Raw genomic sequence first — 27,816 nt, forward strand, 5'->3', positions numbered from 1 at the left:
TTCAAGACAAAAATAAAAATTTAAACCACACAAAAGACCAAATGACAATGCACTCCCATATTTTTACTAAAAAAAAAGGGATTTATCTTTTCCATATCAAATAGATTTCAGTTCTAAATGTGCTAAAAATGTTAACCTGCCATTTTCAAAAAAATATATTTCAACAAACATGTTAGCCAAAAATCAGAGCAAGACAAAAATTAACCTGCAGATACCCTTATTAAAATGTTAAGTATAACAAAAATATATTTATACATATACAAACATCAGTTACTTCCCAGAGTTTAAGTACTCTCCCCAACCACTATTTTTGTCTTCATATGCGTTCCAGAAGTATTTAAACACCAGATTTGAGCCCTCACATCAATACTTTTGCTTAAATTCATCACTTGCTAAAATAAAATTTGGGTTGGTTTTAATTTTTTTTTTTTTAAACAGGTTTTAAAATGCTTAGTTCATCTACGACAATACTCAGAAAACCTCCTCAGAAGGGCTGACCAATTATGCCTCGGAAGTTTGCATGGGCTTTTTTTGGTTTTAATAACCAAATTTAATTTTATAAAACTGAAATTATACTCATACACTAGCTCTTAAAAAAAGATTAATAACAGTGGTGCTCCAATATCAGGGATCAATTCTTTGGAATATTTTCTGCAATCCATAGCCACTTTTTGAAGAACTGCAATCAATGCAATCATCCATCTCCTTTCACTGCAGGGTTTCTTCAAATGTTGCCATAACATCACTCTGAAAATTCATGTCAATGGTGCTTGTCAACTGTTAAAAACAACAACAGCAGCATGGAATTGAGGAAAAAAGAAACTCAGTCTGAAGTAAACGTTGCTGAATTGGATTCTGAATCAATATGCAATTAACTTTCCAACTGTAAAAAGCAAAAGTGGGAAAATGATAATAAAGTTGTTGGTGCACAACTATTTTAGGACTGAGAGCTATGTTTGGTTTTCAGTGGCCTGCTGCAAGCTGTATTCTTAAAAGTAAATGAAGGCAGAAAAAGAAAAAGAAGAAGAAACAGCTGAGATCAGGCAAAAAAATTGATCCCTCAACCTCCTTCAGCCTCAGTTTCTAAGCTGGTTCTTCAGACAATTTAAGCCAATAAAGTTCTGTTGGCTTCATTAAAAAAATTAAGCTGATCCTCAGCTCTTTCGTTGTGTTAGGGGACCAACATTTTTAAGCTGATCTATGAATCAGTTGCTTACCGCTTCTCTTCTCCTGCGTTCTTGCTCCAGTTTTCTTGCCAAATTACGATCTATGTGTGTTGAGTGTGGTTGCTCTCTTCCAGATGCCACTGCTTTTGGGATGGGGCAGCTTTCTTTTACTGTTGTGGATTTCAAATCCATTTCTCTACTGTTTCTAAAGAAAACCAGGCAACAACTGTTGTGTATGAAGTCAGATATGCAAGCTTCACATTTGAATGAACACACACACACAAAAGCGATTCTTTACTTACAATCAGCAGTGATTTGGTACAGTGATTTGCCCATTGTCACTACAGTGGGTGATGGGATGGCTTAAAAATCAGCATGCTGGATGCCTTTACCACCAGATGCCAATTGGAGCAACGCAGCAACATTAATGCAAGTTCCCTCACCCTCCCAAAACATCCTGGAAGAGGGAATAAAGATGTTCTGATATTGCTGAAATGACAGTTGACAAATGTAGCGACATAGCTGTTACCATTGCACAGAAAATCTTATTTTGTACTTGAGTTCTGACTACCTGGGCAGAGCAGACTTTGGGGAGAGGCTACATAGCACTCTTTCATAAGGAAGGAAACAGGGTTACAATGAATAATAATAAACATAACACATGCATAATGAATTGGCTATGGAGAGAATGCCTGTCCATTGTTTCCGGGAGCCAAAACAAAATGAAATATTGTTAAAGCACTTCATCGTTCATCAAATGGTAACTAATCTAGGAATAATGCTATGAGAGCAAGGGAAGAACACACAGAGGACACAGTGGGCTCGGTAGCACAACTCAGAGTACCTTTGCTCCTTTCCAATTAAAAGTGGCAGTGTTAAGTATACATTGTTAATGAGAGTTTTCTCCTTCGAGGCTCATGCAAATGCTTGTGAGTGTCATGGTACCACAGTTGGAGAACAATTCTAAGCTACTAGGGATGATCAGAGTTAACTCTCCCCAAGCCCATTAAGTTTGTGAGCCAAAAATCGTAGCATAGGCAATTTGTCCTAATCAAGGAAGCTCACAGCATGGGGTTTGGGTTATTTATTTATTGGTAGTGTGAATAAAGTGTAACTTAAATGGTGACACCAATTCACCAATTCAATGGGTGTTTAAATTTAAAAGCTTTGGAAAGACCCTTAGTTTTGCCGGTCTTGATCCCACAGGTTATTCCATGAGACAGTGTGAAAGTCTGCTTGGTACTTTTACATTTATTATCAATGAAGCTGTCCCACCATTTTCCCATGCTTGAGTGATTGTTTCCACCAAACATAATTCTGCTCTGTTCCAGTGTAAACCCAGTCATATTTAGAAATGGAGGCTAATTCTGAAAAGAATGTTCAACATTTGCTATTTTATCAGCATGTCCTCTTGCTGTTAACTTTAATTACTTCCTCTTACATAACAATCAGTTGCACATAACAACAAAACAACGCAGCTGGAAACCACTCAATGCGAAGTTAGTTAATAGACATGTGAAATAGAGCCTTTCAGTTTAATTCTATGGAATTACAAACCTCTCTTTTTCCTGAGGGTGGTTTTTCAACTTCCTCTCAGCTTGCTCCAATTGCCTTTTTCGTTCCTTTGCCCACTCACTTTCTTCTTTTTCTAGCGCGGCTTTTTGGAATAGTCTGAAGCTTTCATTGGACGATTTGACTGAGACTGGAGCAGGCACCATCTTACCTAAACTTGTCCAAGAATCTGCATGCTTGACTTTTATATCCTGCAATTATAACCAGCAACGTGGTTCTAAACACAAGCAGATACTGTCTTCCACTTTCGACAGGATTCCCAAACGTAAATAGCAGGTAGAGTGTGAGGTGTGTGTGTTTTTTTTAATGTAATCATTACATCCTGATAAACTCAGAGCACTTCCACATCACCAACCATATTCCTTCACCAATCCCTCAGAGCAGATGAAGCTAACCTGCGATTGTGTTTATTGTAGCTGAACTTGAAATGCTAAGATCAGCGTGAACAAATCAATTCTTCCTTCCAGCTATCCAATAAGAAAGTGCACAGAGGAGCATTCAGTGTCCTGTCCCCTTACATCCACATTATTAGTTCACACTGTATGCATTTCCTTGATAATTCTCCATCCCCACCCCACCCCCATAAGTTGTTCTACTAAGGAGGAGATGCAAAATCACCAAGGCGCTGTTGCTCGGTTGAAATGACCGTATTTTCATATGATGCTATGGCAGCTGAACCTCTCTGTGCAGATGGATGAGATTGTTTTCCACCCATGAGCTGGAAGGTAGAATGAAACAACTTACAGCTAATGGGAAATTGACCGGTCGGAAGGCTCTGCAAAGCTTCAGGGGCTCAGATTAAAAGATGGCCTTTTCTGCCATTCTAGATATGCTTCAACTGACCCAGAAATACATCAGCTCTGCTGTACAACAAAGATAATGGTATAAGATCACATAACTTACAACCAAAGAATCCACATGAAAATACCCTCACTTGACTCAATTTAAGACTAAACAACACTGTATGTATATAAGTGTAACAAATCTCCTAATCTACGTGAAGCATCTTTGGGAAAGGCAGTAATTGAGTTCCTAAAAACAAACCAAGAGAAGAAATTGAATCACAGAAATAGCCTAGAAGGCTGCAAATGCATCCAATGAAATAATGGCAAATCCTAGTCATTCTAGCCCAGTTTTATCAAGAAATAATATTTCTTCCCTGATACAGATGTTTTTCAAACCAAGCTTTCAGTTAGTAGGGGGCCTAAAAGAAAAATGAAAAAAAGATTTTAGTAGTATGTGGGGCATCTCCAACCCACTGATTTACATCTCTCCTTTGTGTGTATGTTGATGTGACAGTGTTTTCCTGCTTGAAATGGCGGCTGACATGGGACTCCCCAAGTACACAGAACAAGGTGGCCCTCATCTGTCCCCTGTTAAGACTGTATTTATTTGCAGAAGAAATGCCCTGCAAATTCTATTGTTCTAATGGACAATATGTGAAAATACTGCAGCCTGTTAGAATGTGTATAAAATATTTCTGTCATATAACCAGAGTCTGTAAACCAGAGCAAAGAGCTTTAGATCACCATCAACTGATTTTCAGACTGCAATGCATACATTCGCATTGCTTTCAGGTTTATTGATTTTATTGTTAGGCCTTTACCCTAAATATGCTTTCTTCACTTGTTTTTTTATCACAAATCCAGACAATATTGCTGCCCCTCTCCTTCCTTCCTTCCTTGCTTGCTTGCTTGCTTGACAGGAATTGCAATATTTGTCACTTGAATTGCAATTGCAACACCAATTTGTTTAGAATTAATTGGTGAAGAAAAAGTACGAGTTTTTTAAAGGGCTTTACTCAGATTGTGCTTCTTCTTTATGGCTTGTGGATCTGTAATTGTTTTCTGTTTAGCAGAGGGCATTATGGCATTATTAAAAGAGGTCTCTTTGTTTATTTTTATTAATTAAATTCAAATTTAAAAATGCAATCAAAGCCTCTCTTGCTCTTAAGGATACAGATGAAGACACAATTCATCAATAATACTGTGCAAAGCAGGAAGCAATTAAATGCATAATTACCAGAAGAAAGTTTCTAATCAAAGTTGTAGGGAATCTTTGAAAAATTTGATTTCTCATTTCTGAGTAAATATCATAGCGGAAGCTTGATGCTGCTGAATAGTACAGTATCATTTGGCATCACTGTTTCCATTATATTAACCTCTGCTAGTAGTAAAACAATTTCTCAGCAGGGTCAAAGACACTGGTGTGAAAGCTCTACATAGATTTACTTTTTGATATATAAATATACAGTACATATACATCCTACCATTCCTCTTTAGGATAAGCAAATAGGGATAAGCAAAAATAAATAAAAGGCTGCAAATAAAAGGAATTCTAACTACATGAATACCAACATCTGTCATACAATGAGGTTGCCAGCATGTCATCTTTTGCTGGATACCAAATATAATTTATGGAGACCCATTGTGCATCAGTCCAAACCAGCTTGATGGAGATAACTGTTTGGGGCTAAGAACAGCTATCTCTATCAAGGTGTAAAGCATTCCCACAGATCATACGAATCAGCCCTTAGAATGCTCTCTGCACCTGCATGATATTCTGTGGGGATTATTAAACATGCCTTCAGATCAGCTGAAGAAGTGAACTGAGATTGTGCATCCTCCAGATCCCTCAGCAGCATCGCTGAATGATTTCCCATCATTCCAAGTCCTGGTTTGTTCCTGCTGTAATGATGGAGAAGTTTGGAGTTGCAGGATGCCTGGGCTTGGGGTGAAGGAAAGTGCTTGGGGACAATGTCAACTGATTGGAAAGGGTGGAGTGGGTTCTATTTGTTGGTCATGTGGATCTGAAGCCACATCTGGTAACGTCCAAAGCTATTGCAGAAGGTAGCACATTATTACCTTTACTAGAGGAATCTGAGGTTTAGCCTCTTTCTCTTTTTTATCCTCACAATTATCAGAACATCTTTCTGTAATAGTGGCATGTGCAGATTCTGTCATCCGTTGTCTGCAATGGCCATCTGGAAAACTGGTCTTCAGCTCTGGAATGTAAGCAGAAGCAGAGACTGGGTAGTGAATTTCCAAGAGGGTGAAGAACTCCTCCGTTCGTTTTTGTTATTAGGTAGAAACATTCACTCAAGTGCTATCAATTTCAGCATTCTTATCTGTTTTAATTACAGAGTATATTTCCATTTGACAGCCTTCTGGAGGCTTTATCTGTCCCTTGTTTACTTTGCATAGTTTCCAAGTAAGCAGAAGAGCAAGAACGCCCCATGTGGCTACAGCTTTCTATTTTCAGATGCCTGCTTGAGTGTAGAAGGTGCACATTTTCCGTTACTCATTTCCTCCCCCTCCTCTCTTTAACACGGACCATTTGGCCTCTTGTGATGCTCTTTCTAGGCTCCCCAAGGAAGAAAAGCCTGCAACCCTGTATTTAATGTAAAGCTCTCCATGCCAACTGCTACCACCTTCTCTCAAAAAATAGGGCATCCCCCACATCTAGCAATGCTGTAAATTTTAAAATTCTTTGGTTTCCTTGTCTAAATGAAAAATGGCGATGTGTGCAGTTATAAGCCTTTAAAAAGTATTATGCTGCAAAATAATTTCTTGACCGTGCTATACATCGAATTGCACTGATTGGTTCTGATGTGCATATACCAATGCCAAACTCTATGTAGCCAATAAATAATCCTAAAAATAAGTAAATAAATAACAGTAGCTCTATGCTCCTTAAGCATTCCAATTGTATTCCATCCCAAGTAGGCACTTTTTCAGGGCAATGGTGGGATTCAGTAACTAAGAGTAGTTAACCAACAGTGCAGATTTGCTGCTTCATAGCCACTGTAATGCACAATGTTCATATGTTATTCTTCTTACACCAAGTCACCGGTATATCCCTGTAGCCATAGGTATCTCTGGACACTTCCACACAGCATTGATTCCAGACCCCATTTCCTCCAAAGCATAATGAAGTCAGCGACGTGACTCCGGCCAACCTCTGAATGCTAAGAACATGATCTCTTGGGGCTTTCTTCAATCAAGGGATGAGTGCAGTCAATCAGTACCTCACTGCTGGAGCTACAGCAGCTCCTGGAGTACCATACATCCTCACCATCTCCATGCAGAAAGGGGAAAAAATATTGAATTGCTATTTTCCCTCATGTTTTCAGTATATGCACATGATGTGCATGTTCATCTAGTCCATTTCCTAAACAAATAAATAAATAACTCCTAAAAGACCACCAGAAGACATGAGCTGAACTGTTGGTAATGAGGAAACAGCAGCCTAGTTTTTCAGGATGTCATTCTTTTGCATATACATTCCCACTGAGGTTTGTGGACATTGCATGCTGGGCACTGTAATTTTGTGGCCAGGTGCTACTTACTCTGCTAGGAAAAGGCATATGCTAAGCAGCATGCAATGTCCACATGTTGGAATGTCTTCAGGAATAGGGTGAGTTACTAGGAATAAAACAAAACCTGGCACCTCAGTCATTTCCTTGGGATGCCCAACAACCAAGTTAAGACACCGTCACTCTACCCCAGCACCTGGGTAAAAAGCCAGGTCCTGATGGCCTTCCGGAAAGCTAAAAGGGCAGGGGCCTGCCAGATCAATAGGGAGAGGGCAATCCGGTAGGATGGGCAGATACTCTCAGGGATGACCAGCACCTTAAATTGCACCCGGAAGAAAACTGGGAAGCAGCAGCTCACACAACAGAGGTGTACTGTGGGCAGACCTAGAAGCACCCAGCACTGTGCCTGCCACTGCATTCTGGACCAGTTGTAGCCTCCGAGTCTTCAGGGACAGCCCCACATAGCATGCATTGCAGTAATCCAAACAGGAAGTGACTCAGGCATGAATACTGTGAGCAAGGCCTCCTGGTCCAGGAAAGGGTGTTATTGTTTTCCATAGGGTAATTTTCGTAGATTACCAATTTTAGGTAACTATTGGTGGATAAACCAGCAAAACCCAAGTGCCCTTTTTATCACAGTATTTAGACCAGATGAGTCCCAAACATTTAGCCACAGCAACCCTACTTTTCCTTTCGAGGTGCTGCAGCTCTGCAGAGCTTCCATTTCCCCCATCTGCAGGAACTGACATCTAGCCCTGCCTCTTTTCTCTCCCATAGCGGGGACCCTTGACTTCCCCCGCCTCCTTTACCTGCCTGTAAAGTGATTCTCTACATTTTGAATTGGGCAGCTATGATGCAGTCACGGTTCAGCTTCATATTGTTTTGCAGGGGCTTGGGGCGTGGAAATGGTGAGAGCATTAGTATGTGATGTTAATATTTGTAGCCAATACATACTTTGTTCTTGGTCAGTAGCTGGTAAGTTGACAATTCCCAAAGAGGATTTAATGTGAAGAACAGATGGCTGCCCCTGATGCAATAGTGATGGTTTCTGAGTATCTTTCATGTTGCCTGAAGCGTTATTAGGAGAGGAAGAACAAGATACCTACAGGAAAGTTTTAAAGTCTTAAAGGAACTTTATCACAGTTGTAGAGGTCCCTCACCCTACAATGGTTTTGCATACAGATGGAGAGGCTGACATGCCTTTTTGAATTCCCTCCTCCCACCCCTATGCATCTCTATTGGATAAGCTTCATTTCATGGATGAAAAAATAAAAATGCTTAAGGCTGAAGTGCTCCAAGATTGTCTAATGCTACTTATTCCCACGACTTCTGCAAAGCAAGTTTTTAAAATACGAAGTGCTTTCTAACTCTAGTCTTCCCCCTCTAAAACCCCCTTTTTTTGGTTCAGGAAAGCTGACACTTTCCAGTGAAGAAGGAAAAAAAAAGGCAACAAATTTTCTTCCTAATCAATTAACTTTTAGTAAACTTGTAATAATTAATTGGGTGATGAGTTTTTTTTGTTTTGTTTTGTTTTGTTTATTGAAAAAGGGAAATACCGGCTCCAACCCAGCATTAGCCACGTGAAGATAGAGCAACTCCACTTACCAAAACCACCCTTCATTAAGGATCGTCCATAAATGCAAATCACTGAAAATGTCAAGACACTGTAAATAAGGGTTTTTTATTATATATATATATATATATATTTTTGTTTATATATTTATAAATATAAATATATATAATAAAATTATATATATTTATATCTATATAAATAAATAATATAAAGAATAAACTTTAAATAAAGAGCCACTTTGTTTCCCAAAATTATCAGTGATATCCACCTCTGCAAGCACGTGAGGAGAAGGGCTGTTAGAAGCCTGGGTTGCCACTAAGTCACCCTGAGTTGCCTGTTGAACTGGAGTGCAGTGCAGGGGTGACACAACCGCTACTACACCTGCAAGGAGGGAAACACATAGAAGATTGCCAATGCCATGTTACATCTCTTCACTTTTAGAAAAGCCACTGCGACAGCTTCATTCACAGGGAGAAGGCGGCAAACTTGTAACTCTGCATTGCTTCAAGTCAGTTAGTGCTTTTGAGCTGGATGAACCGTGGGCAGAACCCCTTTTAACTGCCTCGTCACAATCCCAGAGGTTTCATCTGAGATTGAGAGGACAGAGCTACACGAAAAGCATCTCCAGGAAGGGAGGCACATAAGAAGAAAGCTTCCGTACAGAGCACCCAGTTTGCTGATATATAAAGTAGCTGAGCAAATGTAAAGGCTTCAGGTAGAAACAGAGAAGTTGGGGGGGAGGGGAAATCATGCAAATATTTTCCAAAATAATGGTTTTGGAGGGCAGGCCTGCAAGGAGCTGAAACATGTGTCAGATAGATTGTGGGTCAAACACAATCTGTTGGAAGCGTGTGTGCATGTGCAGGCCTCCTTCCATGAGCTGTTTGAACATGGAACACCTTTTGGGATAGGTCTCTCTCAGAAAAAAAGAACAACATAGCAGCATACCCTTTTTATCACCGTCTTTGGACCCGAATATTTGCATATATTTACTTTTCAAATATGTAAGTACTGTGTCTGAGTGGCATACCCACTTTTTCCTTGATTCAGAAGGCAGTTTACAGCATTTATTTTAAAGCACATGCTTTGACTTTGCTGGTCCATTTGTAGGTTCTGGCAAATATTACAAAGATGCTTTAAGTCTCCACTGTTCTCTCAGTCAAAAATCCCCCAAATCCACCCTGCAATACCCACCCTTCTCAAAGAAGCAGAACCACGTTATTCCAGATAGACTTTTCCACTTTCCCAACTATGGAAATGTATTTTTGAGCAGCTCTGAAAAGCCAACGGAGTGCATCCTACCGGAGCGTTAGAATTCCTAGAGAAAGTTTTACCTGAAGGAGAAACAAGGGTTTGTTCTTGTAGTTTAAGAGGACTGTGCTGTGAAGGCTGAGAGTGTGGCAGTGAGCGGTGGGAGGCCCTGGCTTCGGTTGCTCTTTGAGTCAGCTTGCTGATAGGTGAAGTGTTCCATATTTGAGGAACAACATCGCAGGATATCTTTGGATGATGCAGCGGGATCTGATGTGGAAGAAATCAAAACCGTTATAGACATTTTGTGTTTTACGAATCTTTTATGCCAAGTGTTCTGTATAAAAAGCTGTCTTTCTGTGAGAGTGCCATTTTGAAAAATCAGAAGCAGTGGAGAAGCCCAAGCTGAAGAATTTAGGGCTTGCAAGGTGAGAAAAGTTTACCTTAAGCTGTTCTCTGCAAAACAAATCCTTTTTCCCATTTCCGTTTTGTTTTTTGTATACTTCTGTAAAAAAATGGCAAAAGTCAGTTGTTTATAGCGTACATATATATAGTGACATTTTATGCACATTTGCCATCAGACATAGTATTCATTGTAAAGCCCCCTTATTCCATATTTCTTCTATCATTTGTGGCATTTCCAGCAAAGATCTTTCTAAGATGTAATAGGCACTTCTCACTATCCCATTAAATTTATTTCACACATTTTACACATCTCCTAGAAGTCTGATTCAAATAACTGGGGACATGGGTGAACTCTATGTTGCGGTGTGGAAACTATGTAGGGATGTCAGCACCTGATACTCCCAACATCTTCACAAAGCTTATTGCCAGTCCAGCTTGTCCCTTTTGCTATAGCACAACTATAGGCCAAATACTGTGGACTACTTCAAGATTCCCTAGAGAAATTAAGGCAGCAGTTAGATTAAAAGTTGTCATAAACACCAGATAAATCCACAAAAATCCATTGATGGATTAGAAAATTCACCAGAAGGAAATTTGTCCAAGGCTGCCACAAATCTGTTATTAAGGTTTTATAGTCATGATCCTGTAGGAGATTTAAATCAACTATATCTTACTCTACATTAAGTATATCTGGCAAATCTGAGAAACTCCATGCCTACAAATGTTGCCATTCATACCAATGAGTCAAATGTGTTTATTTTATTTATTACAAATGTTCTTGTCCTGGTCTGTCATTTCCAGAATCCTTCTACGTAGAAGCAAACTGGAACTCTATTTTTAACCAAATACCAGATGCTAAGTGGACAAACTGACCAATTTCACACAAATACTGGTTTTTTTCCCCACATCTCTAATTTTATATGAAATCACACTGGATACAATATATTTTGATGCATGTAAATTGTTTTAGTTTGCATCAAAGTAAATAGATATTTCTCTGACTACTTTAAAGGTGAAGGCTTATGCAACCATGGCCCTAAACGATTTAAACCAACTGCCAGATTCTAATTATTGGACCTATATATTCAAACTACAAGTCTGCCATTGAGCTACAGTCCTTCCATTTTATTTTTATGATGCCTTCTGCTTTTAAATTTACATCAGTGCATGTTGTCTAATGTGCAAAAGAAACTTAGGTATTGTAATTCCAGAACAGTGTTTCTCAACCTCAGCAGAGTTGAAGCCAAGTTGAGGTTGAGAAACACTGTTCTGGAATGTATTTCCAGGAAGCAAGTTCTATAGAAATGCCTTTTGAGTGAGCATGCTTAGAATCTGCAGTGTATACAGTATTCTGTGTCAATGCTGTTCCAGGAAATTCCCAAGGTTGGTTGTTAGCAGAATAAAGTTATGGATGAGAGTATGAATAAAGTTCTTCAAGACTACTTAATCAGGAGTTGGACTTCTTGTGTAAAAAAGAAAAAAAAGAATGTGATTTATGGTTTTGATGATTAGACAGGACAGATTATAGAAAGAAGAGAATTATGATGTATCTTTAGAGAGAGAGGTTAAAATATAATTGTACTTATGACTGCTGTGAAGAAGATCAGAAGCCACTTCTTTATTTCTTTTTTTCTACCTTTCTTCTACTTTTTCTTTTTGCACTTTTAGCTTTTTCTTTTATTTCTCCCTTTCTTTTTCTTCTTCTTTGTTCTATTTTAGCTTGTATTAGTTCTTATTATTGTTGTTAAATCTTTCAATAAAAATTACACACACACACACATATACACACAACTTAATCAGGAGTTTAGCTTTCTAGATCAAATGTATACAGGACGTTTGCCAGAGCCATTCTTTCTGAAGGATATTAGTAAAAGAACCTGATTCAGAATCACTGCTGTCGGATGTGCTGGAATCATTGCTGGTGCTTTCAGACGCAGAGGAGGCGTTGCTGCTGTTGCTGCTGCTGCTTTCGCTCAGCCGACTAGGCCTTCCGTAGATTTTTGATACAGCATTATTTTCAGCTGCAAGACATAGAGAAGAACTTAACAAAGCTTCTGTCTTGGAAGTTGGTGAGAAAGGAGCAACCTTCAAGCAAAAGTAAATGATGTGGACTTAACTGGCATTTTTATGCTGATAAAGGCTGCCATAGGACAGAGCACAATTGCTTCACTTCTTCCTATGGCGCATTCCAGAAAAGTATATTACTGGATAAAGCGCAAGGAGATTATGGCAATGTTTCTACCCTTCCAGATTCCTACACCCTTCTTTCATTAGAAAGGGCTCACTTACATTTTGCATTTTGCCTGATTGAGCAGAGCAGCCCATTGATATCCAGCAACCTCTGATCTTGTTGCTTCTCCAAAGTAAATTGGTCTTTTGGTTTTTTTGCTGTATGTAAAGGGAAGGGGGAGGAGATAACTATCAGGAACAATATCCAAGCAATTGTCTAGAAAAAACATACAGTTTCCCCTTTCTTTTTGTGCATATTGCATAACACACCATAATGTTTCTTGGGCCTTTTTCTCAAGCAAGCCATTACATATTTCTCCAGTACCCGTAAAGTCGATGCTTTGAGAGCTTCAAAGTCTATTTCTATTTCATCAGGATTCGAATGTCTCAGTGATGGCTCCCTTGACTGAATAATATATACCACTCTGCCAAGCTTCTCCCCTGGGAGTTTATTTATGTCCAGACTTAATTGCCTCTTTTCATCATAAGTCATTGGCTTGGCAGTATCCTCATCCTCAGACTTGAATACTAGTTCTTCTTGCTGCTTGATTTTCTTCGAATGACTGCAAGAGAGAAAATAAACCATCGTTAACTCCAGTACCAGCAACTTTAAGTACAAATTCAAGCCAACAAGCAGCCTTACATGTTCAAAGACATTTTCTTCTTCAGCTTTTTTATTTGCTTCATCTTTCTGCTTTTCTGAGTTCCGGACTTGGTTTTCATTTTGCTTTTGCTTTTTTCTTTCTTAGATTTTCCTTTCTTCTTCTTTCTCAATCTGGGTAAGTTTGTTTTAGCCAAGGCTTGCAGTTGCTGGTGAACAGCTTTAAGCTAGGGAGAGACACAGAGAGAGGGACACTAAAAAAATCTGATTTGTTGAAAGTTGCAGTTTTCTGGGTATGCATGTGAGTGTTCTTGAGAGTACTCTAACTTGAGCAATAAGTGAAGCAAGCTTTATAACAGGAAAAGAGGTGTATTTATAGAACTTCCATTACAGGTAATTACATTACAGGTAGTCCTCATTTAACATCCACTCATTTAGCAACCGTCTGAAATTATGACAGCACTGGAACAAGGGATAGTTGTGGCTGTTGCTGTGTCCCTGCGGTCATGTGTTTGCGATTCAGGAGCTTGGCAAATGGCTTGCAATTATGACATTGCAGCATCCCATGGTCCCGTGATTGCTATTTGTGACCTTCGCTGCCAGCTTCAAACAAGCAAAGTCAATGGGGAAGCTGGCAGGAAGTAATAAATGGCAATCATGTGACTGTGGGATGCTGCAACCACAAGAGATTCGCCTACCGATGGCAACTGGGTAAATCGATGTGGTCACATGACGTTGTGCCTTAAGACCATGTCGCTTAGCGACGGAGTTCCCAGTCCCAATTACTGTTGTTAAGTGAGGACTACTTATACCTTAAAGCAAAGCCCAGCACCTAGCTAACTGCATCCTAACTAGGAGGGCAGTGAAAGAGTATATACTCCATGCATGTGTGTCTGAGAAGAAAGGCAGAAGGGAGTGCCCTGAGATTGGTAATCTCTTAGACAAAGATCAGGCAGAGTGACAGACAAAAAGGAGGCATAGAATACATTCTTAACCCTTTATCTCTATGTCGCTACCCCCCTTGTAGTCTGGAAGTCATGGGGTGCTGAAAAGTCAGTCAGTGCCATTAGATTCACACCTTGTGCACAAACAAGGTCTAAGATTGTTCTCAAAAGAGAGAGAGCGCTAGAGAAGATAGAGACCTTTTGCTCCTCTTTCCTAGAGGGTTTTTTCTCATCACTTTTGTGAGCAACTTGCTTATGTGGAAGATACTTGGCATTTTAAAATTTATTTTCTTTGTAGCTCCTTTCCCATCATTTGGCTGTGGAGGATCTAAGTTCTTTCACGTGCTTGGACCCGTGAATAATTATAACTTCCACCAACACCTTTTTGATTACACGCAATGAGAGCAAACCAAATACCCTAAATTGACAACAAAAATAATTATAGAAGTCCTGCCACTTCCTCTTTGTGAACTAAAACAGCGAGCATTTGCACAGGCTAATTTTTCTCTGCCTTTTGGGCTCCATGCCATCTGTCATACAACACTACCTGCAAATCAGTACTGATGCAATGACAGTTTCCAAAATCTCCAATTCCTTTACTTTATCCCCTTTGGAAATCTCACTTACATTCTTCCCCCCATTTCAGACACAGATGAAATGTGTATTGCAATAAATTCATTCCGGCTTTATTGATATGTTTCCCCGCTAGAATAAGTCCCTTGTATAGACCTCTCCCTCAGCTAATTTTTCATTCAGCCTGGTTAGGAGGAAAAGCCCACCAATACAATTTTGCTAAAATGTTGCTCTCACAGAGTTTAATGCTTAGCAATTCCTTTAGAATTTGCTGGGAGAATACACTAGCAGAGTTCCCTAGAATGCCACCTTCACTTTGCAATGCTGATCTGATGTTATGATGAACATAAGGCTTATGGGCTTCTCAGTACATTTGTTAGCAATTCAAAATTGTATCTGCCATTGTAATCTCCCCCATAGCAGCCTGTTGGGAAATATGTTTTGTAAATTACCAATTAAGATTTGATAGGCAAATGACTTTATTTTGTGTGGGAGAAAAAGAGATGCTAGAAACCTATTCTCTGTTTCCAAAAGGAGAAAGGCAGGTTATTTGTTAATTAATGGAACCCTGGGAGCTCATGGGAGAATCAGGAGTTAGTTAGATAGAAACAGAGACAGAAAGTCCTGATTGGTTTGCAGTCGCTATCCTCAGCTACTTGCTAGCTTGGACTGAGCTATGATGGAAGGTGTTTTCTGTGAACTCTGAACTTGCAACTACTGTATAGTGATAATATGATGCTAAGAACATTTGAAACATGTAGGCCATTTGTGAGTTGGCCTTAAATTGCATTGGGAAGTATTAGCCAAGGAAAAGATGAGTAGTGTGACAGATAGGAAAGCCCCCTTGGCCCCAGGCAAACCTCTCAGATGGTATGCTGTGTGGCAAAATGCCATTTTGCAAAGGTTGGCATTAGTGCTGGTAGAGTGAAGGCCAAATCTCCATGACTGAAGGACGAGCTGGCATGTGAAGCTGCATTATTCTCAGAAGCCCACATGCTTAAATTAGAAAGTTTGGAACATGCTCCTTGGCAAATAAAGAACTTGTTGAAATGAATGATGTATGGTTTCTGCATCGAGCCAACCTCAGTATTTATGTCAGTGGGTTCTGGAGCTATTCTCAATCTTTGCTTCTGATGCAGGAAAGAAAATGTGTGTCATCTGTTCATATCTCAAAGGAACTTGGGTATGCTTGGTTCTGTGGTAGTGGAGGGAACTGCTGTGGTAGTAAGCTTGGTTAAAGGGGCTTGGATAGGAAGTAGATGAGAAATTGCTAGGAACTATGGCTGGGAGTCCCGTCCCCCCCGTCCCCCCCCCCTTAGGGAACAGTTTCTTAATTTCAGGACTAGACACTGTGAAAAAAACAGGAATACACAAAGAGACCTACACTTAAAATGGACTGCTAGCAGGGAGGCTTAAAAAGAATCGTGATGGGCAGTGGGTACGTCCTCCAAATTATTTCTCTCTCATTTGCTTCTCTAGCCTGCAGTTCAAGAATACTGAAATTCCACATAGCATAGTATAAACCTTTCATCCCTTTGCATTCCCCCTCCTAGTTTTTCTGTTAGACAGGAATAAAGGATTAGTAATATTTAGGAACTAACACAGTTTCTATGAGCAAACAGATGATGTGGGGGAAAAATATGGCTCTTGTTTAGCTGGAGAACAACTTCAAGTATTATGAAACACATACAGACTTTTTTTTAAGTGAAAAATATAGCATCTTGCTTGGGAAAAATACCCAAACTGACATTTACTGCAAGGAAAAGACCACGTATCAAAACAGAGAGAGGACTTTGCTTCAATATCTATAGCATCATTTTCTATCTTGGCACCCTCCTAATTATGTCTCCTTGCCAGCATGGAAGGTTAGTATAGAACACAATTATTTACTGATAAATATTTCAGCTGGAATGAGCCAAGTAAAAGTTCAAAATCATTTAAAAAAAAAATCCCTCAAACACTCCCTTGTCTTCCTTCTATGGGTTGGTATACAAGGTAAGAATCTGTAAATAGTAAGGAAGATGACCTTGATGGAGATATGCAAGATCCATTACTAAAGCGACAAGGGGTGAAAAAAATCTTAAATCCACAACAGCCGGAAAATACATGGAAGAGGATCTGACAGACACCTCCCAAATTCACAGAAGTATAAGGAAGTATATAGCTCAATCAGACTTGCAAGTTATTATAGTCACTCTCAAAAAAAATAATTTTAGCCTTCCCGTAGAGTTGATTTCCTGATCTTGTAGACTGTGTCGGGCTGACAGGAACTTATAATTATGAGGATCAGGTAAGCAGAGCGTTAGTATAGTTAGTGAAGCAGCACTAGTTACATCCCGCTGACGCTGAATTTTTTGAAAATCATGCAATACATTATTACACAATGGACTAGTGATCTCATTGTGTTGTGAAATTAAATAAGGAATGTGCAATATTTTTTTCTCACCAAGTGGGAATGCAAACATAGAAATGTCTTGTTACCTGAATAAAACAATTGTTAATGTAACCAAGAATCTGGTTAATCTCTTATTTCCTGTTAGTTCTAATAAGAAATATTAATATAATTCTTAATATTAAGCATTATTAGAAATTCTGTGGTTTCTAATAAGAAAGTAATTTCAGCATAATTCACAGAATTCCTTCTGTCCTCCTCTCCTACACATTTTCTCACCCCCTACCCCCACACACAAAATGAGCCCACCCTTTTCACTAACTGCAAACACAGCAAAATATAGCTGTGTAGAACCAGTACACAGCCACTTACTTGTTCTTGGAGCTCTTCAAGGCGTTTCGCTTGTTCTTTTTCAGAGCCCTCGTCAGAGGAGACATTGGAGCTGCTGTCACTCGAAATAGAAGTGGTGCTTTTAGTGGTGGAATGCAGCAGAGGCCTACCAGTAACCGGTTCATCTGGAATTCTGGCAAACTGCATCTCAAAGACATCCTTCACAGAAGAAAGTTAGTTAGCTTTAAAACCTTCTCCGTGGCAGAGGGCTAAATAGCTTCTGCAGTGTAGGAATTTTAACCCAGGGCGCAATTGCTGCACCAGCTACAAAAGTAAGCAAAACTGAAAGGCAGGTTCTAGCGCTCGATCAAGGATGGAGGACAGGGATGAGCTGTAAGTAGCAATAGAACAGGTATGTGTGTGTACCAAGTAGCTTGCCCTACATCCATAAGCTGACCTGTCCACTCTTGGGTGCAATGGAGGATGTTGCATCATCACCAGAATAGAAGTTCAGTTTAATTGCTAGTTGGGCAGGTTAACATACATGGGACTCAACGGGCAGCTTGTTCTTTATTTCAGGCAGCAACACTTCTCCAGCTAAGTACTGGGTTGTACAGTAACCCTTACTGCAATTTTTTCACTTGGATCCCAGAAATGCAGTTTTTTCATTGTTAATACCTCACCTGAAGTTTTCTTGCCATTGATACCACTTCATGATCTGGAGAGTTATATCTATAGCAGTTCATAAACATTAGCCTAATATCAGCAGCAAATTCTTGTGTGTCTTTATATTTATAATTGTCCATTTTCTTCTGTGAAAAATAGAAGAATTCCTTAAGCCAGGTATATTTCTATTTGTAAAACAATATAGAGATATCAGTGCTCTGAATTAGAACACGGATTAAGCAAAATTACACAGTCAAGGTGCCAAGTTCTGTGGTCATCATTGCTAACATATATGTTTCTGTAACATTACACTTACAACATATGTTCCCAAACATGTAATACTATATTTAATTTTACTTTCCGAGAGGCAGTATTCCCTGATATACTGCCTAATTTTGTATCAGTACCATTACGGTACTGATAACTGAAGCAATAACTGGAAACACCTTTGGATCACCTGTTCTATATTGCCGTACATCTTGTTTTTCTCCCACCATTTTGCTCAGGTTCATATTTTATCAGACCTTCACTTTGACAGGATCTGTGCCAAAGCCTTTTGTTTCTACACCACTGCTATATTGCCTGGTGTTTTGTTTTATTTTATACAAAGACAATACAATTAATAACTGGCATGGCACCACAGTTCACGTGACAATACATTAATTCAGACCAGGTTGAGACATTCTTTCAGTCCCATAAATTTTGCTAGATACCTGTTGGGGGGAAAGATATTAAAGGAAATGACAGATAGGAGCTGATACAGAATAGGTGATGGCTATCTGAATATTACTTGTCACACTGATTTTAAAATGACATAATATATAGAACAATCAACTGCACTTACGATGCCAAATTCACTTACTTTAATAGTTCCAAGATCCATAGGACATTTAATAATATTGTGATATTCTTCAAGGCCCAAGGCAGTAATATCTACTGGTTTATAAAAAGGCCAAGCATAGGTGGTGTGCTGTTTTGAAAGCATTTCTATAAGGATTTTGTTACAGTATTCCAGTGGTTCTGTTAGCTTTGTCCTTTTTGTGGGTTCAGGTGGCTGCCATGAATCTGGTAAGGCTCTTTTGGATAGGAACTTGTCAGATTCTTCTCTAGTGGAGATCTTGGTTATTTTGGGTTCATGGGGTGCTGGAGAGGACTCACTGCTTGCAGTGAGGGTTGCCGTAGTGGTATCAGCTTTCCTTTTCACACCCTTTTCAGTACAGAAACATAGCTTATTAAAGAGAGAATTGTACATTTAAAATCTGGTTTAGGATCCTTTGGAATAAAACAGCCGAAGTCTAACTATAGTACCCAGGCAGGTTTTTTTTTTAGTCCTCCTTTCCCCCCCTGATTCTACAGAGATACTTCCTAATATATTAATTGGAGCCCTTCATTTTTCATCCAAAAAATGTACAATAAAAAATATAATTTTAAAAACTATATTGGAGTTTACAGGCCACTCTTTGGCCTAAACACTATATTGTACCATCATTTCAGTGAGGAAGAGGGTGGGGAGAGAGAGAAAATGAATAAATGAATGGATATCACTTTTCCTCATTATATACTATTGGAAGTTTACATTTTTGTAGTCTAATACTTTTAGACACATACTACTTTTACCTCTAAAAGACTAACTATTCTGAGCAGTGAGTGTTTATCTAAAACAGTCTTCCTCAAGATGGTACCTCTACATCAGTTTTATTCCAGTTCTTATCGGGCAGTTCTATACCATGAGCATTTCTACTCCCCACTTCCTAAACAAGAGATTGAAGCCAGTGTGCAATCGACCTCACAGCTCCTGACTGCTGAAACATAAAGAACTCTTTAACTCTTTTCACTTACTTTGGTAACCATTTCAGTAGTCGGCATGACATTTGAAGATGGAGACACAGGGGAAGGTTCTGGGGTCTGCAGTTGTGGTGTTGCTGTCTTCTGGAACTGCTTGGCTTTTCTGCATGTTCTTGTCTGCTGATTTTGTTGAATTTGTGAAATCCTTGCATCAGGTTCCTCAGCAGCTAGGAAAATGAAGTGGAAGTGTGTTAGTGATGAGCTCCTAGTAGCATTAAAACATAAAGAGACTAAGCTGTCCATTGTGATTCTTTCCCAGGGTAGCTGCTATATAGCCTACAAGGCTACACCATCTTATACAATAACCACGATTTAAGCTATAGCATTCATATATAACCATAGCAATCTGCTTTTCTTCAGCCTTAAACAAGACAAGATTTGGGTGCCATAGACTCCAACAGGAATATATCTGTGGATATTTGACATCTATATGACCAAAACAAGAAACACTTTGGATCCTTGACTCCTAAATGTTGGTGTTTCCCCCAACAGTATATTAGTATCTGAAAAATGGCACATTAATAGAAGATAACTATTATGGCCAATTTTAATGCCGATGATTGTCTAATAAGTACAGAAGATGTGGCTATATACATTACAGAATATTAGCAACTCAGACACGATGCACAGCTTTACTATGCATGTTAACAAGGCAACGGGAGAAACCTATGAGTGAGAATTTACAAGAATGTACTGATGTCAGGAATTAGCAATTGAGGCTCTAATTTCAAAAAGCCTTTGGAACAACAATTACGGACAAGAATAATCTGCTCTCCTTCTAGGAGCTTAGTGTGTAAGGAAGTAAAGAGAAAGAAAAATCAGATTGCCAGAAAGAGAAGAAGGCACCAGTAGCTGTGTTCTAGAATATGTGGAGAGCACGATGCATTCAATTATTAGTGTACAGAATTATGCTCAACAGATTGGGCCAATCCACAGTTTTACCATAATCCTATTTGATAACAAAATAATTTAGAGATATTCTTATGAATGACACCTTTGTATTTTAAGCAGTTAATATACAGGGTCAGTGTTTAAGTTTTATTTATCATCAGGTTGCTTAAGAGAAGAGTGCACTTGCTTTGGCTTAGGGCCACATTTGCAAATGACCTCATTAGACCTGCCCCTCCCTCCACGGGTGTATGGTTGCCAACCTCATTCTCGTGGGCTTTTCTGGAATTTCAGCTTGAAAAGGGCAATGTTCTTTATCCGGCAGTAGTTCTGCAAAAACTGCTAAGACCCGATACCAAACTGTCTACAGTCACTGATTACTTTTTTCCAAGCAACTGCAATTTGAGAGGCTTCTGTCCAATCATAAAGGTTTTACCAAAACACTTCGGCAAACAATATCATCTGTTCAGAAATATCAAGTCAAGCATTTCTTACCGTCTGTTTTTCTTCCCCCTTTTTTCCCTTTATTGGCCACCACTATTTTCTCGACTGGGGGCATATGTGCAACTTTCTGCAGAAATACTTTTTCGAGCTCTTGTGCCATGAAAACAATGTCATCACCAGGCTGCAAGATAAATACTGGAGCCCATTACTGTCCAAGTTCAACCTGCTCATAATGCTGCTAGATCAACATGAGAATCACATTTGGCTGCAAAATTGCTTGGAAAGGAACAGTAAGGTAAGGTTTACAAATGCTGAATTCACTTCCCTTTCATTCCCTTACTGTCGCAGTTTTCAACTTTTCTTGTACCTATTCATGTCCTGTTTACAAATGTATAGGTTTAGGGTATTCATCTCCCTTCCCCCCAATACGGCTCAGTGTAATTGTTTCATCTTGAAGCCCCTCAGTTCTCAGAATGTGTAAGAATCCTAAGGGCTCAAATGTTCTTTACCAAAGATTGAATTTTTTAGAAGTCACTTGGGACTACTGGTATTTTTGGGATGGAGGTTTTATTTGCGCATTTAAGCATAAGAATCTCTAACACTAGATTTCCTGCAGTTTCAATAGGGGTATTCAGACCAGCCTCACATCTGAACAGTAAAATCATACCCATCCATATGCTGATACAATTGATAGAAATTGGTGGAAAAGTGTAGAAGAGACAGCTTGAGACAAATCACTAGTCAGTCTAATGTAGCTTCTGCAGAACCACCCTTCAGGGAAAATGAACATGTTTTCTTTGCGAATGGGTGTGATTATACAAACTCACTGCTTGAAAAATAAAACAAGAAATAAATAAGAAATAAAAGAAATAAAATAGTTAATATTGAAGTGGAAAACTAACTAGGAAGAAAGAACAGGCCCTTTTATAGCTTCCATTTTCACCAATCCATTATGGTAACAGTTGGTATTAAAGAATCCCAAATACAGGTAATCCTTGTTAAGCAACCGCAACTGGGACTAGCAATTTGGCCATTAAGCGAAGCAGTTGCTAAGTGAAACTGGGACTGTGCTTATGATTTTACTTCAGCTTTCCTTTGCTTTACAGACCTGCAAAGGTAATAAATGTGAGGATTGGTCACAAAGTTACTTTTTCATCACCGTTGTAACAGAGAATGGTTGCTAAACGAGGCAGTCACTAAACAAGGACTACCTGTAGCCCAATCAAAGGTTTGTCCAAAAATATTTAGTAATTATAAATATGGTTGTCCATTGTAGATACCTTGTTATATAAATAGCAGTTTGCAAACATTGTTTTGAAGTTTTCAATACATTCTGCAGCACACGTATAATATTTGTGTTCCAGACGTTTCTGAATTGTGGTCAAGTCCATGGGTTTTTTAACAATATTATAATAATCCTGTATGTTTAAAAAAAAAGAAGCAGAGGGGAAAAATGCCAACCATAGGAATACTGTAGATTTAAGGAGCATAGTTTGTTAGCCTAACACATACATAAGTTACATGGCATATGGGGAGACAAAGAAGGGTTTCTCATGTGAACAATACCATTGCCTGCAATAATATATTTAACATAAAACAATAAATCATCCAAAGTCTTACTGAAGCCTAAATTATTTATTAGTAAATGCATGGAGTAAGAAACATTGCATTTATAAAAGCAAAATTCAAGTAACAGCCTTCAAAACAAGCTAATGAGAACAGTCATATCATGGCTAAGAGAACAGCAACTCACCAACATCTGGTAAGATAAAAGTGATGTTTGAACTGGGGAATCTTGTAATACACAGTTTTGGCCGCTATGCTAACCAGCTGTCAAGGGAAAGGAAATCAAGAGAATTCCACTTGCCTCTTTTTCTAAAATTTGAAGTTTCTAAAGCAAAGCTGCATCTTGATGGTACAATAATGAACTATGATTCGTGGCAATGGTAAGGTTTTTTTTTTTTTTGTACTGCTCTTCCTTCTCATCCGGCACAGCCATGAGGGGGATTCAGAAACATTTTTCTTCTGATTTCGGATAGGTTAGCATTACACCAAAACAGCCAAACTTCATACATCCATGTTGGAGTCGGATTGTTTTCAAAGCAAATCATACTTGGGCACAATTTTTTGGCTTTGGTAGCTAGAAGCAGTTTGGTAGTTACAAACTACAGCAAAGTACAGTTACTTTACTAATAGCCAGCAAAGCCATTTCCAATTAGGCAATTGGTCATTTGGTCATTAAATTAATGAGTCTGCTGAGGTTGGTTTTAACTTAGTTGGTGTTTGTGTTTTTTTATCAGTGTTTTAATTGTTCTAAATTATACTGAACTGCACTTGGCTTGTTAATGTTCAGTTATACTTGTTTCTAGCATTAGTATTACTAACCTACTACTGATAAGACTTTAGGATATAAACTTGATACAAATAAAAGTTTCCTTGTGGTCATCTAAGTGGAAGGAGGGTATGCATATCCACTTGGGAAAAGTGTTACATTCCCTCCCAACCTATTTCTGTTGCACTGGATTGTTATATTTGAACTCCATCAAAGAGTAGTTTCACAATAAATAGAATTGTATATACAAAAGGTTCTCTGACTGTAATCATGGTCAGATCAGACAGCTGATCAGACAGCAAAGGAGCAGTGTAACTGTGCTTCTGTGCCCTTCAGCAATCTCATTTTAGCATGTTTAAGTATATCCTGAATTTTTGGGAAGTTATAGATTTCTAGGGATTATTAGTACAGAAGGTAGACAGAAAGTAGAAAAGTAGTTGTAAACAACCACATCCTATTGTTCCTTATTCATGCATTACTTTTAAAAGTCCATGGACAGAAGTTGGCCACAGTGGACAAGGCAAGGTCGATGGTATAATAGTTTTACATGCAGATGAAATTCATTTTAAGTGTCTGTCCAAGAAATGCAAAGAGGCAGAACAGGCCCAGTGATAGCTTCCAACCCTAACTTGTTATATTAAGCTCAAGTGACAGTTTCTCTAGAGGTCTAACACCAGAAATGCAAGGTGGCAGTCACTTTGAAAGCACTTTTAGATAAACTGACAATTTGAGTTTGTCAGAAACCAAAAGTGGACATGTGTCTGAGGGATTTAGCCTTTACTGAAAAGATCAAAGCCCTAGAAGGATTTGTTTTAAAAAAGGGCCCAAAGGCCCAGACATATTATGTGTGGCACAGCTAAGGAACAGACAAGATACGAAGGCCTGAATATAGACAGACTTCAGAACCAATTATCACTAGCGGGGGTGACCCATCTGTATAAGTAAACTAAGCAGCTGCCGCATTATGTAGGGCACCACATTTCAAGAAAATAAAATAAAATTTAAATTTAAAAATTATACGTATCTTTTATAGACCCAGGAGCACTAATTACATGGCTTACTTAAGGTGCTGATTGTTGGTACCTACTCTAAACCCTTACTGATCACCATGCAACAAAATGCCCATAAAGTAGAAGCTTTATTTGATTATTGGAAGAACTATTTTATTAAGCTGCCTTGGTCAGATCATGTTTTGATCCAGCTGTGATTGCTAGCCATCCATGCCCTATTCAGATGGTCCTATTGTTAGCCACCAGCAGCCTATTTGGATGGTCCACCCCAGGTGCCTAATGGATCCCATTGTTTTTCAGAGGGTGCTTAGAGAGATCACCAACTCTTTGGCAGAAAGTTCTGTTCAGTGCCTGATGAACTGTCAAGAGGAGGTGAACCAGGCCCTGAACATTACTGCCCCCAAGGGGCCTCTTTCTAGGGGATGATCCCAGGTTTTGCCTCAGTTAACTGAAGCCTTCCAGGAAATGAAACACCAGAAATGATGCCTGGAACACTGGTCAAGAAACAAATCTGATCAAGCATGGGTAGGCATCCCTGTTTGGAACTATGCTGTGGCAATAAGGGAGGCAAAGGGTGCCATATTCTCCTCCCATATTGTGTTGGGGGCCTGTCTTTCAATGGCATTGTTTAGGGCTAGCAACCCTTCTATTAGGGAGGAGACAGATTTGAGATCTCTCACCTGATCTCTGTGACCAATTTGCACAGCATTTTGTTGACAAAATTACTCAGATTCGCTATAGCATCAACTCTGCACAGACAAGGTCTTTTGTGGTGACTGGGGCACCATTTTATCATGTTACCTGGAACTCCTTTTGGCCTGTGATCTCTGAGGAAGCAGATAGGGTGCTTTCTAGATTGTCCTCATCTAATTGTTCCTTACACCCTGCTGTTGTGGGGAGTGGACAGAGTGATGACCATCTGGATCCTTACAGGAGAGTCAGCTGCCAGCACCTTGAAGGAGACTGTGATGCACCTGCTTCTGAAGAGGCCTTCCCTAGATTGGTGGTCGTGGACAACTATTGCCCTATCTTCAACCTGCCCTTTTGGGATAAGGTTGTTGACACGGTAGTAGTCAACCAACTTCACAGGACCCTAGAAGAACCACATTATGTGGATTCTTTTCAGTCAGGGTTCAGGCTCAGCTACTGGACAGAGACAACACTGGCAATTTTCTTCATGATCTTTGCCTTGTCAGGACCTCGATGGGGGGAATGCATCCCTCCAGAGATGGAGTCTATGTTTGTACATTGGGGTTTTCCATCGATACCAGAGCTGTGCTTTACATAGAAGTGCCTCTACTCAGAAACTGATCCAGAAAGCAGCAATCCATCTGCTTACCTGCTGTTGCCACTGGGAGCATACAGTATAATACCGATTCTGCACTGACTCCTGATTGGTTTTTGGTACAGTTGCTTTTGACCTATAAAGCTTTTATGGCTCAGCACTGGGTACCTATAGAACTGCCAACCTCAGTCAGCATTGGCCTGATCTATTAGAACATCCAAGGAGAAATTACTTATAATCCCACATTTTCAAGAGGTTTGCGGGGACTGAAGCCAGGCAACACTGCTCTGTGGAGATCAAGCTGGCTCCCTTCTTGCTGGCTTTTTGGAAAATGTTAAAAACTGGATTATTTGGAGGGCTTTTTCTTAAGTTTATAGTTGACACCATCTTGTTTTCATGTTTTCTCTCTTACTTTTATAGTTCATTTTTTTACAGCTTTTATCCTGTCTTTTTATGCTGTTATGCAATTGTGATGGATTTTAATCAGACTATGGATGTTTTAATTCTTGTTTTATATACCTTATGTAAGTCACCAAGAGCTGTTTGATTGTGGTAGGGTAGAAGTTAGCTGAGTAAATAAAGTAAAATAAATAAGTAGTTGAGCAAATTTTAAATTTGAAATGTTGATGACACTTTGTGTATTTCCTTTTACATTATTTGACTACAATGACTTATAAACTGTGAAACTAAGATTTAGAAATAAATGTGTAGATGCAGCCTATCCTTCTAACGAATGATCTTTGTATTATTCCCACCTTTTCATACAAAATAAATGAACTTTTTAAAAGGAGATTTAGGTCATATACATCATAGTTAAATTTAATTGATTGGATTGAAGATAGTCAAAGAATGAAACATTACACAGGATTGAATGCCAGATACTCGTAGTGGGGTTTTGTTTCCGTTTCTCGTATCTTTGAGAATCCTGTATACTTTGTGTTAGTAGTAGTTTTGACTTGTGATTCTCTTTTATCATGACATTTTGTATAAACTATATTAGACATATTTCTCATTTTTTATACTGGGTTGGGCACCTGTAGCTCCCAGATGTTGCTGAACTACAATTCCCAGCTTTCTTCAGTATTGGCTATACTGCTGAGTCCCATAGTTCAGAAATATCTAGAAAAAGACAAACTGCCATCCCCGCCTTATGTCCCTTTATCATGGCTAATTGTATACAAGTTATTATTTCAGTGGGATATCCATGCTTCAGTATTCGGTACCCCAAAACACTTTTTTCTATTATACTGAGTTAAATGTTGCAGTACTAAGCAGGTTATGTCTTGAGATAGAATGAGGTATCTACCTCAACCATTAAGATGCTGGGGGGAGGCAGTTAAAGAGGGGCCATAAGATACCACATGGTCTATGCTGCATCTCTTAAGCAAGTGACTGCCCTTGACTTTGGTAAGGAAGTCTTTGTCATCCAGGTTGAAGTAAAAATAAACTTCCTGTTTGATTAAGTCCTGTACTTGGAGTACAGGATCCTATTCAGCTTCGGCTGGCCGTGTGCAGAATATACAGCAATATATTTATATTTACTGTTTTATTCCACATTTATATACCACAGATTATTTCATTTTCCAGTGTTGCTACAAATCTTAGCCGTGTTTTTATCCTTGTCATTACTTTTAAAAGAAGGACTCCATTAACTTTCATTTTTGCTTGGAATATGAGAATTTGCCACAGATGAGGCCAGTATGCTATTTTATCAACATTCCTTAATGATTAACACATGAAGGTACATTGCTTTTCTGTACAAAAAAATTACTGGAAATTCTTACTGGAAGTTTTAGGGCTGCAGCATCTACAGGCTGATGAAATGGCCAAGAAAAGTTATGCCTCCACATCGCTTTCATGACCACTCTATGTAAATATTGAAGTTGATTGGTTAAGCAGCCAGTTCCTTCAGTATTGATGTGATTTGGTGGAGGAGGATTGACAATTGTCATATGCTGTTGACTTGGGGCAGCCATCTTTATTCCTAATGAATTTTTG

The 27,816-nt window shown here is 39.0% G+C and overlaps 1 protein-coding gene across 1 annotated transcript; it reads right to left on the reverse strand.

The window, feature by feature from the left end:
- Positions 1-27,816, reverse strand: BRDT (bromodomain testis associated). Its single transcript, XM_088153930.1, has 19 exons — positions 27,603-27,816; positions 22,472-22,609; positions 21,243-21,372; positions 19,854-20,026; positions 18,877-19,221; positions 18,032-18,160; positions 17,391-17,567; positions 13,152-13,336; positions 12,779-13,071; positions 12,569-12,667; positions 12,157-12,300; positions 10,318-10,379; positions 9,961-10,144; positions 8,895-9,007; positions 8,008-8,155; positions 5,603-5,742; positions 2,724-2,929; positions 1,218-1,371; positions 1-777 (listed from the first exon to the last, which is right to left on the reverse strand). Exons 1-19 carry the CDS (start codon positions 27,792-27,794, stop codon positions 709-711), a joined length of 3,081 nt encoding a protein of 1,026 aa, XP_088010056.1. The 5' UTR covers positions 27,795-27,816; the 3' UTR covers positions 1-708.

This window comes from Python bivittatus, unplaced genomic scaffold (genome assembly GCF_059951505.1).
Source record: "Python bivittatus isolate LINGU-HERP-01145 unplaced genomic scaffold, Pbiv_v1 ctg000700_np1212, whole genome shotgun sequence".
NCBI lineage: Eukaryota > Metazoa > Chordata > Lepidosauria > Squamata > Pythonidae > Python > Python bivittatus.

Bases quoted from the DNA above. Each gene is read 5' to 3' on its own strand.
- BRDT (XM_088153930.1), bottom strand. From the start codon at position 27,794: ATGGCTGCCCCAAGTCAACAGCATATGACAATTGTCAATCCTCCTCCA. The intron at 17,568-18,031 runs GTGAGGTATTAA...TCTTCTGTGAAG, and splicing joins CAATGGCAAGAAAACTTCAG to GATGTCTTTGAGATGCAGTT. The intron at 13,337-17,390 runs GTAAGTGGCTGT...GTCTCTCCCTAG, and splicing joins TTGAAGAGCTCCAAGAACAA to CTTAAAGCTGTTCACCAGCA.